The 19606-nt window shown below is 40.6% G+C and overlaps 1 protein-coding gene across 1 annotated transcript in view; it reads left to right on the top strand.

Annotated features, from left to right (window-relative positions):
• Positions 1 to 19606, top strand: part of LOC124605904 (coiled-coil and C2 domain-containing protein 2A) — a 348984-nt gene that overhangs the window by 273178 nt on the left and 56200 nt on the right. Inside the window, exon 16 of the mRNA XM_047137851.1 lies at positions 3726 to 3891. Coding sequence (XP_046993807.1) covers positions 3726 to 3891 — 166 coding nt within the window. The remainder of the gene's footprint in view (positions 1 to 3725; positions 3892 to 19606) is intronic.

The raw sequence follows: 19606 nt of genomic DNA, 5'->3' as shown, positions 1-19606 counted from the left end.
TTGATATTTAATTTTGTGAATGACATTACACACACACACACACACACACACACACACACACACACACACACACACACAAGGCTGCATGATCATTTCTATTTATGCTGTACCAGTTATGTTTCTTGAAACTTTTCAAGAGAGCTTTTGTGGAATAGTAAGGTCTGTCTTCAAATGTCTCCCAGTTTAGATTTTTCTGCATCTCAAACTCTCCCATGGCTTAAGCAAATCTGTGACCACAGCTGCTGCTTCTCTTTGTATACATTCAGTATCCCCTATCAGCCTTCTTTGCATTTTGTTGCATCTAGGTATTTGTATAAGCAAACTGATTCCAGTTGTGACTGATACTAATGAAACAACCTTGGAAACATTTGGATGGGCATACTGTACCCGAATGATGATGTCCTTCAACATTCCTGGGCACTGAACTATGTTGCAGAAGTTTTGCTGGGAATCCCTTACACATCCTCTATACATTCCCAATCTCTACTCATGCAATTTCCATATTTTTGGAGCACTGAGACAAGTTGATTCACTACAGATGAAGAGGTGCATGCCTGGGAACATTGTGATTCTGTAGGGATTGATCATCTTGTCCTACAGTGGATTAAACTTATTAACAGTTGTTGCAATTACTTTTGAAATAATAAACAATTTACATACTTTTTCCATCAGTCTTGTTTTAATTTGACTGGCACTTATGTAAACATAATCAGAGGGATAGTAATTGGCCTCAGCACCCACCTGTAATAAACGTTGGAGTCACAACATGTGAGCAGTTCATTGTAACACCTTTGTTGAGAGATGTGTTAGACTGTGTTCTCCAACATAAAGTTTTATGTCAAATAAATATCATATTGTAATTTAAAAGTTTTGCAACCAATACAGGGTAATAAAATCTTAGAGAAATTCAGCACATATCACTAAGCGAATGACAATCCTTACTAACAATACTATGAAAAGGATAGATTGCTACCGACCATATAGCAGAGATTTTGAGGTGCAGACAGGCACAACAAAAAGACTACTGAACACATCAGCTTTTACCCATGAGGCCTTCTTCTGAAATAGACAACACACACGCACACACACACACACACACACACACACACACACACACATATTAACGTAAATGCAGCTCACAAACACATGACCACTGTCTATGGTTGCCGAGGCTACACTGTGAGCAACTGCGCATGATGGGAGAAGCAGTCTGGGTGGCGAGGGTAAGGAGGCTGAGGTGTGGAGGGAGAGGTAGAGCAGGGTATGGGTGGGGGACGGGAGTGCTGTTTGTGGGAACATGCTGGGACAAGGTGGAGAGAGGGTAGGGCATCTAGGTGCAATTGGGAGAATCGACATTGGCAGAGGGGGTGGGGGGTGGAAAAGGAGAGAAAGAGAAGTAAAAAGACTGTGGGTGTGTTGACGGAGTTATGTGAATGTAGGATGTAGGATATATTGCTGGGAGAGTTCCCACCTGCACAATTAAGAGAAGCTGGTGTTGGTAGGAAAAATCCAGATGAAGAATCCTTGTGAAACTACCACAAGTACATTACTAATGAAAAGCTGATAATCTCACCAAATTCAGAAATCTAATAGCCACTGCTAATAGTTTTTACCTGTTTACTGTGGACTACATCAGTTTTAACATCTGTTCTTCTAAACTGACACTATTGCCTTGCTTAACTCTGTAACAATATACCATTTCCTCTTACAGGTAAGATAGCTTTCTTCTTCTAATTTTTTCAGTATTCATTATTAATGGTAATTTATGCTGGATAAATCAGTGTCGGACATAACTACACAACAGCCAAAAAAAGTAATGGTTCCAATTTGATTCGAATGTTTTGTATTTAAAATGTTATATAAAATGGGAGTAGAAGGATCATACATTGTACAAAATGAAGCAAAATAATGTAAGCAAATCTTGTTGTGGGCATTACAGCATCACTTTCTGACATATAAATTACAAAGGTCAGTCACCCAATACGTATCCCAAAAGCTAGCTGAAATATTATCAAGTGTCAAGATAGGAAAATTAATGTAGGACATATTAGACGAATGGTATACACATTTAAAAGAAAATGTAAAACATGCAGATGCAGAAGAATGTAACTAGGATATAGATTTTAATAACATATTGGTGCTGCCCAAAACACATAATATTTATAGAAGGAAAATACAGACAGCACTTGAAATCTCCACATATGAGTGCAATTTCAATAGAGATGATGGCTATAAACTTTCAGCTTTGTGGCTACCTGGCATCAAGAAAGCAAGTACCCAGCCACAGTGCACAATGAATTTAAACAACTTTGTTGGCATGACAACAACAATGTTTTGATAATACCCCCCTCCCACCTCTCTTTCAGTATTTACCCAACAATATTGGCATTCTGGAGATTTTTACACAGCAGCTCAACTTCTTTTTTTATATTAAAAAAATAAAATAAAATAAAAAATAACTTTTGTAAGAGCACACTGAAAAAGATCCCAACAAAGAGATCAAAATATAAAGTTTGAAGAGGAAGGTAACAATTCAGAAGATTTCAGCATCAATGTATTAAACAAATCCGCAGAAACCATAGCCCAGAGTGACATACATTAATGAAGGATGAAGCGAATGAGTAATTTAGTACATTGACTATTGAAATAAAGCATTGGAGAGTTCAAATAGGTCTACAGGTTTTGTGATGCATGCTTAGCAATCAGCTCAATGTGTGGCACTTAAATGCAGCTCTGATTCATATAATTTCTGCTGTTCAAGTACGTAATGATTTACAGAATGAAATTTCGTTGTGCAGGAGAGTGTGCACTGTTATGAAATATCGTTTCTCCCAGGCATGTTAATCCTGCAAGATCTGCAGGAGAAGTTTGGAAAGTAGGAAAGAAGTACTGCAGAAGGGAAGCTGTCAGGGTTGATCTGCGAGAGTCATGCCTGAATTACTTAGTTGATAAGAGCATTCCTCATGAAGGGTAAAGCTCCTGATTTGAGTCCCAGTCCACACAGTTTTAATCTGACTGGAAATTTTATATGATGATTTGAATACATCAATAAATAATTATAATTATATGTTATGATGATTCAGTTGGGTGTATTTGAGTATGCTATATTTTCCATATGGCAGTAGTGCATTACAAAACAAAATAATGTGTTGGGCCAGTTACAGTAATCAATGAAAGGGTATGCTAATGGAAAAAGGAGATCTATTAGGCATGAAAATGAAAAAGAGACCTACCTGAACTGACTCTTGAAGAGAGTTGTTCTGTTAACATACAATGTAGCATTTATTAAATATCCATAGATGTTACCAACAATAAGTTTCTTGTATTTTTCAGTACTCTTAGGATGTTTCCAAAATCCTTATTCTTAAATATCAAACTTCGGCACAACATTGAAATTGAAACTAAGAGCTGTGTATTGCCAATCATTGACTAGCCAGTAATTCATGCCATATGACACTCAGGCTATAGCAGTATTCCATGATTGGACTCCATTTTACAGACAGAAATCTGTAATTTTTTTTAGATCATTATAAGCTACTACCCTGTAAGATGTGTATTTTGAGGTGAGCAGTATCAGACTGTTGCAATTTCACAAGGTGAAATTCGTATACTGCTTAATTTTCAGTAATTATGTAGCGTATATAATGTAATCTCAGTGTACACCTGTCAGTCTATATTTAATACTCAGATGTGTTCATATGCAACATATCATTTTGACTGTGCAGGAGAAGCTAGAAAGTACTGAGCTGCCACATGTTCAGGAACACTTAGAAAAATGGGAAGAGCAAATGTTGGCTGAATTTCCACATCGAAAAGTTAAGACTTTGGTTACAGATATTAGTGGCAAAACAGTTTGTGTTACAAGATTTTTCCGAGCTCTTGCACCACCAGGTAAATGCCAATGTTTGGATATCATGCATAGTAGATTTTGGCTTTTATACTTGTGTGTTTAATTATAAATTCCTCCATGCACTTGCACCTGCACAAGCATAGTACAGTAATTCGTCTACGTGACTAGGAATATCCCAAAATGAAATTATAATCATTTTTAAAATCATTTTTCTCTTTGGTAGCAGACCACTTAATCCTGACAATAAAGTGAAAAATGTAAAAATGGATAAGGTTTCATATCATCTAGATTCTTTGTCCTGAAAAACAGTAAATTTTTAATAGTAAAAGATCAGTTTCAAGAAGTGGGTACTTTTTTCACCTTGGAATGTGGGTGAAGGTAAACAGAGCTGGACAGTATGAAATAAAAAAGTATTACACATGTAGTGATTATTGTCTGCCAAACATTACCTTTGCCACCAACATATACTATGTGACTATGTTCCCTGATTTCAGTCTGTGCATGTGTTTTTGTGTCTGTAATATTCAACTAATATATAATATTTTTGCATTTGGCCGTTTTGGTAGTTCTCTTATCCAACTATTGATGATAGTGACTGAATTGACCACATTAGTGACCCCACATTTCTGTGCATTTTATTGACGATTGTATGTTCTGTGGCATTGTTTGCTATAATCAATGGATTGCCTGAAATCCAGTGGTCTGCGTTCCATGCTATCCATACCAGCTTTAGACTTCGAATGTGAAGCCCAAAGAGCTAACGCTGATGCAAGAGACACATTTCCTTTCATCTACAACACATGATGGGTTTAACTTATCCCAGACCTCAATGGCAGATACATTGTACACCATCTGCTTCATTCACTCCACGTCATGCTGACCCTAGTGTGCCCAGTATCATTATTATGTGCCTATGAAACCTGACATTATCATGCATTGTGTAAATGTGCAACATGCATCACCACCAGTGTTTCGTGGTCAGCATATATCATATTGCTAACCACACACTATACCCCAGTGTGTCATATGACCACCAGATCCACTCTTTGTGCATATTCCACCATTCTCTGTGTCACTTACAGCTGGCACATTCACGCCGGTCAGCCCCGTGCGTGTGCCATCCACTCCACATTGCTTCCAAGGTTTTCATTAACCCCCTTTCCCCTCTCCAACAGAGACACTGGGCAACACCCTGTACCAGAGACTCACTCTGCATGTACACCTACTGCCACTCTTTTGGACAACCACGTTCATCTCTTCCACACTGGCTGCACTTCATGTGGCTGCCGCCTTGCCCTATCCACCGGGACCTCAGGCAGTGCACCGATCTGACTTCAGGCCCTGCATGTCATATTAATCAAGATTGTAGTTCTGCCATTGTACAATCCTCCCCATCACTGTTTGTGCCTCATGTTTCGTCAGCTCATCTTTCGCTTAACAGCATGTTTTGATTGGCTGATTCCTGAAACTGCTGTTGCAGAAAGGCAAACCAAAGATGTAGTTTGCATTGGTAGACAATTTGCTCAACATCCATAGCATCATCAACAATGACACATACTTCATCTGCATATATACAGTGTCTCATCAGTGATTTGGTGCTTTGCTCTCCCACCCATTTCACATACATCACTGCTGAAACTAGTGTTATTGAACAACTGTCACATGCTTCTGAAGAGGCCATTCATCATATGAATTGTGATGAACATCTGGGACCCCAAATTCTGTCACAGCTCTGGTGCCAGTTGCAGATCCAAGTTGACCCTGTGATCATGCCAGACATTGCACTGTGGACACTGTGGCTTGTCAGACATCCTCATCAACTACAGTTATGGGTCCTTTCATTGTAGTTTGACCCTCTGGATATCAAACTTTGCCTCGTGGACCAAGTGTTCTGGATCATCTGTCATAGACAGCTACTGCCACTGTCCAACACCTGTGGTTATTTTGATGACAAAGTTGCCAACAGCACTCTCCCCCTCTACACAACATGTGATGTGTTTAACATTTCCCAGTCATCAGTAGCAGGAACAGTGTACAACACCTGCTTCCTTTACTCAAGGTCATGCTATCCTTTCACCTGGGTAGCAATGATCGGGCAGGAGCACGCAAGAAGAGTGTGTGTGACTGAGTGCAGTCATCTGGCAATAACCTCTGTACAATGCCTATACTGGATCCCTGACATACACTGATTCCAGCTGAAGCCAACACCAAACACATGGCACTTCCATCAAAGCTCAACAGAGGCAAACATAATACCTGCAACACCCCTCACCCATTCTGCCCACTCTGCTTGTTTCATACCATGTTTGGCAATGCAGCAAGGAAATGCCATATATCATGTATGTGCATCCCCGAACTTCACTCTTGGGCCAGTGTAGGTGCCTCTGTGCCCAACAATCCCACACAGTGCCTTGTCAAACATCTTCCACTGAGTGTTTCCTCTGACTCAAGTGAGAGATTCTACATATCTGACCACAGCTTGAAGATTCATTTCCTTGTCAACACCAGCACAGAGGCTAGCATTGTCCCTACGCCCTTGGCACCTGCTCATGCCTTTCCAACCAAACTCATGCTATCCACAGCCAACAAATCTCAAATCAGCATGGTTGTGGCAGCTGACCTCCAATCTACCTTACGCCAGACCTCAAATTTACGTGGACATTTCATGTCGCCGATATCAATTGACCAGTGCTTGGTATGGACTTTCTCAGCCACTTCAGTTTATCTTCAGGTATCCAGACAGCATCACTACTGCACCATGCAAATGGCTCATGTATATCAGGCACATTCGGCCACGTTGACTCCACCACTGCAAGCTCACAGGATGCCAAATGTTATCAGTATACAGGATCAAGCCCTTATGGACATTGAGTATGTGTGACTCAGTGCGATCATCTGGCAATAATCTGTGCACTGCCTCTACTGGATTACACCCCCAGCCCAACTGAGCCCTTTGATGAAGAGGCAACAAGTGATTCTCACTCCGTCTCATGCTCCAAAAGCACTAACAGTGAAACATCATGCAGTGTGTGTGACGACAACTCTCCATCATGTGACACTTTCCCCCAACACCTTCAGACATCACCATGTGCCATGTTTACACTCAACATCATGGACCATTGCACTGATGATCTGGCCATCAAAATTTGTGATGACCCATATTCGTGTTCACCACTACTCCCACCATCCATTCTGGCACAGTGGTGACACACGTCACGTTGCTTAACACCTTAGAGCTGCCCACCAATGCAGAGGAGGCGTGAGTATCAGCCAGGTTCTCCATTGGTTTGTTTATCCAGAATTATCTACCTACCACACTATTGAAATGACTGTGTAGCCTTTTCCCACAGTGATGAGTTTGTTTGGTGAGGTTTCCATCAAATTCAAATAACTGACATTCACTCAAGGTTATGTAGAACAACTCAAATATCTGCCCACTTTTAATTTAAAACTTTATCATCCCCAAAGTCACTGGTGCAATTTCAAGCTTTTTATTAATAATTTTCCTTACCCAACTTTGTTCTGGAGGTTCTCTCTAACTGTGGAAGTGAATAAGCAAATAATCTCTTGAAAACTACGCTTAGAATTATTTTCAGGGGTAGTAAAACGCCTGTTTATCATCAGATAACAAAAGTTCCTTATGAAATATTAAATATTGATTTATTTCCTAAATTCATGTAATGAAAACATTTGACAATTGTAACTTCAATATAAGGAAAAGTGCTAGTCAGTGTAAAGATGACATGTTGAGCTGCACACAGGCATGATGAAAAGCTTTCGGCCAAAGCCTTGTTCAGAAAAGGAAACACCCACACACATTCATTCACACAGGCAGCACACCTCATGCATATGACTGCCATCTCTGGCAGCTCGGACTGGAATGTAACTGTCACATTGAACAAAAGCAGCAACCTGGAGGGGACAGGGAACAAGGAGGAATAGCAGGGTATGGGTAGAGGGAGAGAAGAGCATTGTATGGCAGAGCACGCAGGGACTAGATGGAGGCATGACAAGGTTTCCACCAGGCGCAGCATCGAAATGTTGTGGCGGCAGGGAGGTGGGGAGGGGAAAAGGGGGGGGGGGGGGAGAGCAGAGAGTGGAAAAGGGGAAAGACAGGTGGGTGTGTTGACAGAGAACAGTGCACAATTAGGGTGAGTGGACATGAATAGGGAGAAGATGATAGACCAGAGGGGGTGGAAACTATGGGTTGGAAGGTGTGAGGGCAGTAGGTTACTGTAGGTTGAGGTCAGGATAATTCCAGGAGTGGAGAATGTGTTGTAAGGATAACTCCCATATGTGTAGTTCAGAAAAGCTGGTGGTAGAGAGGAGGATCCAGATGGCACGGGTTGTGAAGCAGCCATTGAAATCAAACCTATTATGTTCAGCAGCATGTTGTGCCACAGGGAAGTCTACTTTGCTGTTGGCCACAGTTTGTCTGTGGACAGTCATCCTGGTGGACACCTGGTTGATAGTCATACAAATATAAAAAGTTGTGCAATGATTACAGCAGAGCTAGTTTATGACATGTCAGCTGTCACAGGTGCCCTGGCTTCTGTTCAGATGGGATAAGCCTGGTGCAGGACTTGAATAGGAAGTGCTGAGTGGATGGATTGGGCGGGCCTTGCAGCTGGGTCTTCCAGAGGTATATGATTCCTGTGGGGGCACTCCTTTGTAGCTGGTTCTTTTGTGTGGTGGGAGGATTGGGGATGTCTGGGGAAATGACACTAGAGATCTGTTTGTGGAATAGGTCTGGAGGATGATGCCTGTTTGTGAATGCCTTTATGAGACCTTCAGCATACTGGGCAGTGGAGTCCTTGTCACTGCAGATATGCCATTCCCAGTTAGCTCTGTGAGAGGGATTGTGTGATTTGGATGGGATGACAGCTATCAAAATGCAGATGCTGTTGGTGGTTGGTCAGTTCACTATGGATAGAGGTGCAGATGGATCCATCAGAGAGAAGGAGGCCAACATCCAGGAAATTGGCATACTGAGTCGAGTAGAACCAGATGAAGCAGCTGGGAGAGAGGTGGAGAGTCAGTGGAAGAAGTGGTTGATATCATTGATGCAAGGCTAGATATTTGGCAGTTGGTTGGAGGTATTGTTCAGTGAGGGCCAAAATTCTTTCCATGGGGGCACAATAACCAGCTACAGTGGGGCATCATGGTTTCTTGTGTTTGTTGGGTTTTGGGTAGAATGTAGAAGGTGCATATGTGGGGTGTCATAGGGGCGAAATGGGGAATGGATTCACGGGAGAGGTTCTGGGAAGGGCCTAAGGCTTTAAACAGGGGCTGGAGGTGATGTTGGACTTCTGGGATGGGATCAGTCTAGCAGAGTTTAGAGGTACAGGAGTCAGATAACTGGCAAAGGCCTTCTACCAGTTAATCACTACAGTTCATAATGACAGTGGTGGTACTTTTGTCTGCAGGCAGAATGTTTAGATTAGAATTTGTTTTGAAGTTTGTATGGCTGTACTTTCTTCTGCTGAATGGTAGGTGTTCTTTGGAAGGAACCTGTGGAAGGGTGGTGAGGCCAAGTTGGATGTAAGGTATTCCTGGAAGGTGACCAAGGGGTAGTTAGGAGAGAGGGAGGAAGGGAGAATCACAGTTGGATGGTGGTATGAAATGGGAGAGGTAGGGTTCAATGTTGGGATTTGGTTGGAGGAAACACTGGCAAAGAAGCATTCCCATTGCAGGGATTGGGAAAAGGAGAGTCTTTGACAAGTCCTACGTGGCTAAATTTGGGTAGAGGGCTCAGGTGAGGCCTTTGGACAGGCATGAAACTTCTGTGGAGCTGAGTGCTTCAGTGCAAATGTTAACAACCATTTTCCATAAATGCTTTGGCTCGTGATTTAGAAAGGTCAGTAGACAGGGTCTGGGTGCCATGAGAGGCTCATAAGGAAAAACACTGTGGGTAGGTTAAAGATTGGAGAGTGGTGCCATAAGGTGACAGTAGAATGCCAGCAGGTTGGATAAGTTATGGAGTATGTGTCTGGAATTCTTATCCAGGTGCTCAAGAGCAAGGGATTCAGTTTCAGAGATACGTTGCATGTGGTAGGGATTGTAGAGTAGCAGTATCTTGCAAAGGGAGTAGAAGCAATTCTGGGATGCCTGTACCATGGAGATGTGTTTTTGCAGTACCAGGTTCATGAGTGCCACAGACTGGTAGAATCTGAAAAGGTGAAGGTCATTGTGAAAGGAGGGATGGGAGCCAGAGAGATGAATATTCATGGTTGGGTCATTGTGGGGGATTCCATGGTTTAGGCAGTGTTTAAGGAAGCAGATGTGAGATTGGGTTTTAGCTAGAGAAAGAGGTACTTTTCAGGACTGGTGCAGAAAGATGAAGCAGTGTTCCATTGTGGCACAAATGGCATAGGGGAAATGAATGTATTAGATGGTTGTGAGGGGAGCTGAATAACAAAAAAGACACATAAAAATACATAAAGACATTCAGAAACATGAGAAGATGCATAAAAACATGCACAAATATGTAAAAACATGCAAAAAGACGTCCCAGATGCAAGACCTGCCCAATCTACTCACCCAGCACTTCCTATTCCAGTCCCGTCACTGACTTATCCTATTCCATGAGAGGGCAGGTGACTTTTGGAAGCAGCCATGTCATATACCACATCTGCTGCAATAATTGCACACCTTTCCACATTTGTATGACTACCAACCAGCTGTTTATCAGGATGAACGGCCACTGCCAAACTGTGGTCAAGAGGAAAGTAGACTTCCTTATGGCACAAAATGCTGCTGAACATAAAATTCTTGATTTCAATGACCGGTTCACAACCCAGGACCTCTGGATCCTCCCTTCCACCACCAGATTTTCTGAACTCCACAGGTGGGAATTATCCTAACAACACATTGTTCACTGCTGAAATTGTCATGGGATCAACACACAGTAATGTATTGTCCCAACACCTTCCACCCAACAGTTTCCACACCCTCTGACCCATAAATTCCTTCCTATTCATGTCTCCTCTCCCTCATTGTGTGCCACTCTCTACTAATCCACCTGCCTGTCTTTCCCTTTCCTGTTCCTCTCCTTTTCTGCTCCCCATTTCCCTTCCCCCAACCCACCTCCACACCCCACAGCCTCCTAACACAGCATGTGTGGTAGTCTTGTGATGCCTCTATCTAGTCCCTGTATGCTCCAACAGACAGCACATTTCTCTTCCCCCCACCCGTACCCATCTATCCGTTCTCCTTTCACACCCCCTCCAGATCACTGCTTTCATTCAGTGTGACAGTTGCATTCCAGTCCTAGCTGCTGGAGATTGCGGTCATGTGTGTGGGATGTGTGTTTGAATTAATTTGTGTGTGTGTGTGTGTGTGTGTGTGTGTGTGTGTGTGTGTGTAAGGAGACATTGGCCAAAAGCTAAATGTGTAATAGTCTTTTCATTGTGCTTGTGTGCAACTCAACTTGTCGTCTTTGTGATGAGTAGCAATCTATCCTTTCCTTATAATGTTGATATTACAACCTGGAGTCTCCATTGTTTAACAATTGTAACTGATCAGTATATGAACTGAGCTGCAACTTTGGACTGTAATACACTACAGCAATTACACCAATTGCATTATCAGTAAAAAGCTCTAAGACCATGGACTAAATGACTAGAGGTATCATCTCCTAAGAGCTGCTGTCAACTGTGCATGTGTTGTGACCAAGGTGGCACTTGACCTTGATCTTAGATTGTTTTTATTTTTTACTGATGATGTGGTTACTATATTTTATTACAGTCCAAAGTGGCAGCTCGGCTCGTATATTGGTGAGTTACATTGTTAAACAATGGAAACTCCAGACTGGAATATCAACAAGATAAGGAAAGGATAGGTAGCTACTCACCACAAAGATGACAGGTTGAGTCAAGCTCAATGAAAAGTTTTTGGCCAAAGCCTCCTTCGGAAAAGAAAACACACACACACACACACACACACACACACACATACACACACACTTTCTTGTAAACCATTTCAACTCAACACAATTGATGTTGTTGCGATCTTAGTCCAAAGATTGTTCTGCTCTGCATACCAATCTGTTCTCTGCAAGACTCTTCATCTCTTCATAACTACTGCAATCCGTGTCCACTTGAACTTACTTACAGTCATCAAGCATTGGTCTCCTCCTCACAATCTTTACCCCTTACAGTTCCCTCCATAATTATATTGATTATTCCTCGATGCTACAGTATGTTTCATCTCAAATTATCCCTTCCTTTCAGGTAAAGCTACGCCATAAATAACTTTTTCCCCTGTGCAGCACTTCCTCATTAGTTTCCTGATCCACCCATCAAATATCCAGCATTCTTCTGTAGACCACATTTCAAAAGCTTTTATTTCCTTTTGTATTGTGTATTGTTCACATTTCACTTCCATATAAGGCTACTTTCCAGATAAATAATTTTGAAAATACATAGCACTTATTAAATTGATATTTAGTCTTTAAATATGTCTGCTTGTGTCTGTATGTGTGGATGGATATGTGCGTGTGTGCGAGTGTATACCTGTCCTTTTTTCCCCCTAAGGTAAGTCTTTCCGCTCCCGGGATTGGAATGACTCCTTACCCTCTCCCTTAAAACCCACTTCCTTTCGTCTTCCCCTCTCCTTCCCTCTTTCCTGATGAGGCAACAGTTTGTTGCGAAAGCTTGAATTTTGTGTGTATGTTTGTGTTTGTTTGTGTGTCTATCGACCTGCCAGCGCTTTTGTTCGGTAAGTCACCTCATCTTTGTTTTTATATATAATTTTTCCCACGTGGAATGTTTCCTTCCATTATATTGATATTTAGTTTGTTCGTTTTTAATTTTCAGAAGTACTTTTCTTGCTAATGCCACTGTACTTTTCACAAGATCTCATTACTTTGGCCATTGTCTGTTATTTTCTTGCCAAACAGCAAAATCCATCTTTTATTTTCAGTGTCTCATTTCCTAATACAAATAGCATCACCCGATTTAATTTGGTTTCACTCCATTACCCTTGTTTCACTTTTGTTGTGTTCATTCTATAACCTCTTTTTAAGATTATATGCAACCTTTTCACGAGATCTTCCAAGTCCATTGGTGTCTGTTACAGAATTGCAATGTCATTTGCAAACTTTAAAGTTTCTTTTATTCTCCCTGCACTTCAGTTCACTTTCCAAATGTTTCCTTAGTTTCCTTTACTGCTTGCTCTATGTATGTACAAACCAATTAAGATAGAAGATATGTGGCAACATTGTTTCACCACCTTCTCAACTACTTCCCAACTCCCTTTTGTGTTCTTTGACTCTTATAACTGCACTCTGGATTATGTACAGGCTCTACAAAGCCTTCTGTTCCCTGTATTTTATCCTTAATAACTTCAGAATTTTGAAGAGTGTATTGCAGCCAACATTATCAAAAGATCTTTGCAAATCTACAAATGCTATAAATGGTGGCTTGCATGTATTAAATCTGCTTCTAAGATAATCTTAGAGTTAGTATTACTTTGCTTGTTGCTAACTTTCTCTGAAACTCAAACTGATCTATTCACAGGTTGGGTGCTGCCAGTAATTCCATCCTTCTTTAAATAGTTCAAGAAAGTATTTAGCAAACATGACTTACTAATCTGATGGTTTGATAGTATTCACACTTGTCAGCATCTGCATTCTTCAGAATGGGATTATTAAATTCTTCTTCAAATCAGAGGGTATTTCACATGTTGCATATATACTGTGTGGAACAGTTTGGTCATGGGTGATTCTCCTTTGCCACTTGATAATTTTGAGGCAATATCATCTGTTCATTTGCCATGTTTTGACTTAGGTCTTTCAGTGCTCTGTTCCATTTCTTCTTGTCATTTGTTGCATTTTTATAATTTATCTTTTCATCAGTTCAGTGTAAATGTCATGTATATTTGCAAGGATTCCTACAAGACCTTTTTTCCCACAGTTGTCCTTGTGCTACTGTCACTATTTCATTTCTCAAAGCTACTCATTAATTTTCTATCATATTTTTTCAGTTATTATAATAAGTCATTGCTTGAAGTTCCAACTCTCAACAACAATCTCTATTTCTTTTAACATATGCAGACCCCATATCCTTAATTTCCAACCTTCCAGCAATTTTATCAGCTTTAAATTGCATTTTATAACTAATAAACTGTGATGAGAGTCCACATTTACTCCTGGAAACATTATACAGTTCAACATCTGGTCTCTAAATCCTTGTCTTGTAATTATATAATCAATCTTAAGTGTTATGATGTCTCTGTCTCTCTTCCTCATATTCAGACTTCTACATCTACATCCTTACTTTGCAAGCCGTCTTATGATGTGTAGAGGGATATTTTATCTACAACTTTAGCTTTTGGTGTATGCATATTCACAGATATTTAATGGATATGACTGCTTCCAGTGTTTGTTCTGCAATGGTGTAATCATACAGCAATGGTTCTTTCCATCTATTTGTGCATTATATATTACATTTGTTATTTTGAGGGTTAATTGCCAATTGTGATACCAAGTGGTGATCCTCTGTGGGTCTTTTGTGTTTTACTGCAATTTTCTAGCATTGTGACTTCTCATTGTGTAACAGCATCTTCATGAGCAGCCTGATGGTATTCAGTGGGTAATTTATATACACTGTTTGACAAAAAGCTTTCTGACACCCCTATGTACTGCAGAATTGACAACTAGATATCACGAGAGGTAGACCTGCCAAGTATAAAAGGAGGTGGGGAGTACTGTGTTTTCAGCTGACAAACAGTAACAGCAGAATGTGTTCCTCAGGAGAGCTCACAGAGTTTAAGCATTGGTTAGTCATTGGGTGTCACCTGAGTAACAAACCTATCAGGGATATTTCCACCCTCCTGAAGCTGCCCAAGTCAACTGTTGGTTGCTGTATGATTGTGAAGTGGGAATGTGAAGGGACAACCACAACTAAACCATGACCAGGCAGATCCCATGTACTGACAGATAGGAGCTCTTGAGTATTGTGGAGGGTGGTTGTAAAAAAGGCATATAAAATCAGTGGAAGGAATCATTTGGGAGTTCCAAAGTGCTACCACTCATCCAGGTAGCACAGGTACTGTGCATAAGGAGTTAAAATTAATTGAGTGCAGTGGTCGAGCAGCTCCTCGTAGGCCACACATTTCTGTAGTCAGTGCTAAGGGACGCTTGAGTTGGTGTAAAGAGCAACGCCACTTGTCAGTAGATGACTGGAAATGAGTGATTTTGGGTGATGAACCAGGTTAGCAACGCCACTGGTCAGTAGATGACTGGAAATGAGTGATTTTGGGTGATGAACCAGGTTATATGTTGTAGCAGGCCAATGGAAGGATCTGGGTTTGGCGAATACCTGTCGAATATTACCAGCCATCGTGTGTAGTGCCAACATTGGAGTACAGAGGAGGTAGTGTTATGGTAAGAAGATGTTTTCCATGGTTAAAGTGTGTTCCCCTTATTGCACTTAGAAAAATGCTAAGTGCGGAAGGATGTGAACACATTTTACAACATTGTATACTGTGTACAGTAGAGGAACAGTTTGGAGATGATGTTCATTTGTATCAGCATGACAATGCACCCTATGGCAGACCAGCAACTGTGAGGCAATGTTTGCGGACAATAAATTTCCTGAAATGGACTGACCAGCCCAGAGCAACTTTGAGATGAGTTAGAATGTCGACATCACTCTGGACCCCAACTTTCAATATCACTACTTTCTCTGCTTCCAGCTCTTGAGGAAGAATGGGCTGTTATTCCTCCACAGACATTCAGGCATCTCACTGAAAGTGTTCCCATCAGAGTTAAAGCTGTCTTAAAAGCAAAGAATGGATACACCTAATGTTAAGTCCAGTAATAGGACACTGGATACTTTTGAACATGGAGTGAATATTGTGAAATATTCCCTTGGAATATGCGCAACATTAGTTTTACACTGAAGCTTCCCCTCCATTCCCAATTCTTAAAACGAGTACTAAGATAATTAAATTGTGCTCCGTGCAAAATTCTGGAAGATGGCTTCCAATTTCAATCCTTTCCCGCCGTCCATAGTTGTTACTATCTTCACTTCTCTTTCTTTTCCTGCCATTAAATTCCAGTCCCTCATTACAGTTAAATGTTCATCTTCCTTAACACTTTCTGTAATTTCTGTTATCTTGTCATACATTTCTTTCAATCTCCTCATCATCTGCAAAGCTGTTGGACATTTGTACTTGTACTACTGTGATAGACCTTTACTTTTTGTTTATCTTGGGCATTATTTTCCATTTGCTATGCTGTTTTAAGTAGTTTACCCACGTATCAACATTCCTGTTTTCTTATCAGTTGCTAAATGCACTTGTGCATTACACCAATTTGATCCTATTTTTATAAATCTGTAATCACCAGTGCAAAAATTCTGTTCCTCTTGCCACTGCACTATTTCCAATTATATCTAACTTAACCAATCCATATATAAAAACAAAGATGAGGTGACTTACCGAACAAAAGTGCTGGCAGGTCGATAGACACACAAACAAACACAAACATACACACAAAATTCAAGCTTTCGCAACAAACTGTTGCCTCGTCAGGAAAGAGGGAAGGAGAGGGGAAGACGAAAGGAAGTGGGTTTTAAAGGAGAGGGTAAGGAGTCATTCCAATCCCGGGAGCGGAAAGACTTACCTTAGGTGGAAAAAAGGACAGGTATACACTCGCACACACGCACATATCCATCCACACATACTTTTGAACATGGAGTGAATATTGTGAAATATTCCCTTGGAATATGCGCAACATTAGTTTTACACTGAAGCTTCCCCTCCATTCCCAATTCTTAAAACGAGTACTAAGATAATTAAATTGTGCTCCGTGCAAAATTCTGGAAGATGGCTTCCAATTTCAATCCTTTCCCGCCGTCCATAGTTGTTACTATCTTCACTTCTCTTAGTGTCTGTATGTGTGGATGGATATGTGCGTGTGTGCGAGTGTATACCTGTCCTTTTTTCCCCCTAAGGTAAGTCTTTCCGCTCCCGGGATTGGAATGACTCCTTACCCTCTCCTTTAAAACCCACTTCCTTTCGTCTTCCCCTCTCCTTCCCTCTTTCCTGATGAGGCAACAGTTTGTTGCGAAAGCTTGAATTTTGTGTGTATGTTTGTGTTTGTTTGTGTGTCTATCGACCTGCCAGCGCTTTTGTTCGGTAAGTCACCTCATCTTTGTTTTTATATATAATTTTTCCCACGTGGAATGTTTCCTTCCATTATATTAACCAATCCATATCTCTTTTCAGCTTCTTTACCTATTTAACCAGCTAAAGGTATCTAACATTTCACACTCTGGCCCATAGGATTGTAAATTTGTTTCTTCATATCAGAAGGAATATTCACATGAGAGAAACTTCCTATGAACAAAGGCTTCACTACTGTGTTGTTTGACTATGAAGTATGTGGCAAAGGGGCTTCAGTAAAATCATGCTATTGAAACTAAATAGCAATTCAGAAAGTTTCCACCACAGTTTCATTTCTAAGTTACTACTTCAACCTATTCAATGTAATGTATAACCTTCCAGAAAGATTCAGCAGGAAATTTTGGTATGTGATGGATGCTAGCTACACACTACCACTGTCACTGACAAGCAATCTGGCTGTTCTATGGGACTACTTCATAAAGAGAAGACTGTGTGAACAGTACAAAAAAGGAAATGTGCTGCTTCCATCTGTACAACAGGCTTGTGAATTTATGTATCAGTTGAGTTCTATGACGTACTGCTCCAAAGTACATTCTTCTTAAATATTCTCTGGATGTCACACTCAACAGATCTCTAACATACCATAAAGATCTTTACCACACTGGAGGATGAAATAATACCATGTACAAACCAATAGCTATCTCACAGGGAGCACAATGTGAGCCCACCCTTGGAAATTCTAGCTTAATTGCCATATTCCTAAAGTCTGGTGATCAGATGTTTAAGGGGGATGACCTACATGAACCATGGACCTTGCCATTGGTGTGGCAGGTTGTGTGCCTCAGCGATACAGATAGCTCTACCGTAAGTGCAACCGTAACAGAGGGGCAGCTATTGAGAGGCCAGACAGAAGTGTGGTTCCTGAAGAGGGTAGCAGCCTTTTCAGTAGTGTCAGGGGCAACAGTATGGATGACTGGCTGATCTGATCTTGTAACATCAACGAAAATGGCTTTGCTGTGCTGGTACTGTGAACGGCTGAAAGCAAGGGAAAACTGCAGCTGTAATTTTTCCCAAGAGCATACTGCTCTGTTTTATGGTTAAATGATGATGGCATCCTTTTGGGTAAAATATTTCAGATCTGTGGGCAGGAACTGCTCAGGAGAGTATCTTCATCAGGAGAAACAAACTGGCATTCTGCAGATTTAATGTGGAATGTTAGATCCCTTAATTGGATGGGTAGGTTAGAAAATTTAAAAGGGGAAATGGATAAGTAGATGTTAGATATAGTGGGAGTTAGTGAAGTTCAGTGGCAGGAAGAACAGGACTTTTGGTCAGGTGAATGCAGAATTATAAATACAAAATAAAATAGGGGAACTGCAGGAGAAAATAAACCATGTGCCTAATTATTTGTGACATGCCTTTAACTCACTGCTACTGAAATCATATCGAACTCTGAGCAACAGAATATGTCTAAATATTTCCTTCTCATTCACACTGATATAATTCACAACCAAGGTTCATTTGTTCCACCGTCTGCTAATGTTATCTAATTCTAAACTTTAGTCCCTTTGCTGGTGTCCATACTAACAATGGGTATTCAGATGAATCACGTAAGTTCACTTCTCGTCCCATAAATTCTTTTGTGCTTGACCTGAAACACTTTCATATTTGTGCCGTCTCCTTAACCTTCATATACATAAACTAAATGTACTCCTCACTACATTTTCTAAATATTACCTAATTTAACTACTCATTCCCATGTCCATGACTCCCTCAACGGATTTTGACCCAGCAACTAAAAAACACTACAGACTTCGCACACTAATTACTACTAGAATTATTGGCATGACACAGTGCTGTATCCACCAGAAAAGGCATATAATGACAGAAAATATTGGAAGCTCAGTCTCATCAGCTTGTGCATACTGCTAGGTAGATCATCAGTAAGGGTACCAATAATAGTATCCTTTCATGCCCATCCTTTCATATTTCCAAAATTCAAATTTTGGCGAAAAATCACGAAATCCCATGAAATTTGCAAATAAATGCACCACCTGTTAAAAAAAAAGCTCTAAAACATCAAAACACAGGGCCAACTTCTGTGGCCAAACCTTTATTTATGGCTTTACTACATTTTGCAATGAGACAACACTCTAAATCATTCACTCACTAAATGTTTACAAAGTTACTGGTAGCCATTCAGGTACATCATCAGACATCATAGGTCAAAGCATAGGTATCAAAATGATTTCATACAGAAACAAAATACCTAGCACGTATAAAGGACAAATATCACACAAACAACATACATGAAAACTATATAAAAAGTTGTAGCACTCTGTAAAACTTAATAATTGTGTAATAGTACAAGGGCTGTTCAAAAAGTATGCAACTATTATTTATAACTGTTGCTGGCTTCAGCTGCCAGAAAGAGTGGTCATGTGTGTGTGAGTTGCATTTGCTTGAGTGTGTTTGTGTGTCTGTTGTCTATTTTTGACAAAGGCCTTGTTGGCCAAAAGCTCATTTTGTAACAGTCTTTTTGTTGTGTCTTTCTGTGACTCACCATTTCTGCTGTATGGTGAGCAGCAACTATCCTTTTCATAATATTGTTATTTATAAAATTGA

Source organism: Schistocerca americana, chromosome 3 (assembly GCF_021461395.2).
Source record: "Schistocerca americana isolate TAMUIC-IGC-003095 chromosome 3, iqSchAmer2.1, whole genome shotgun sequence".
Classification (NCBI taxonomy): Eukaryota; Metazoa; Arthropoda; class Insecta; order Orthoptera; family Acrididae; genus Schistocerca; species Schistocerca americana.
This window is presented reverse-complemented; position numbering and strand designations above follow the sequence as displayed.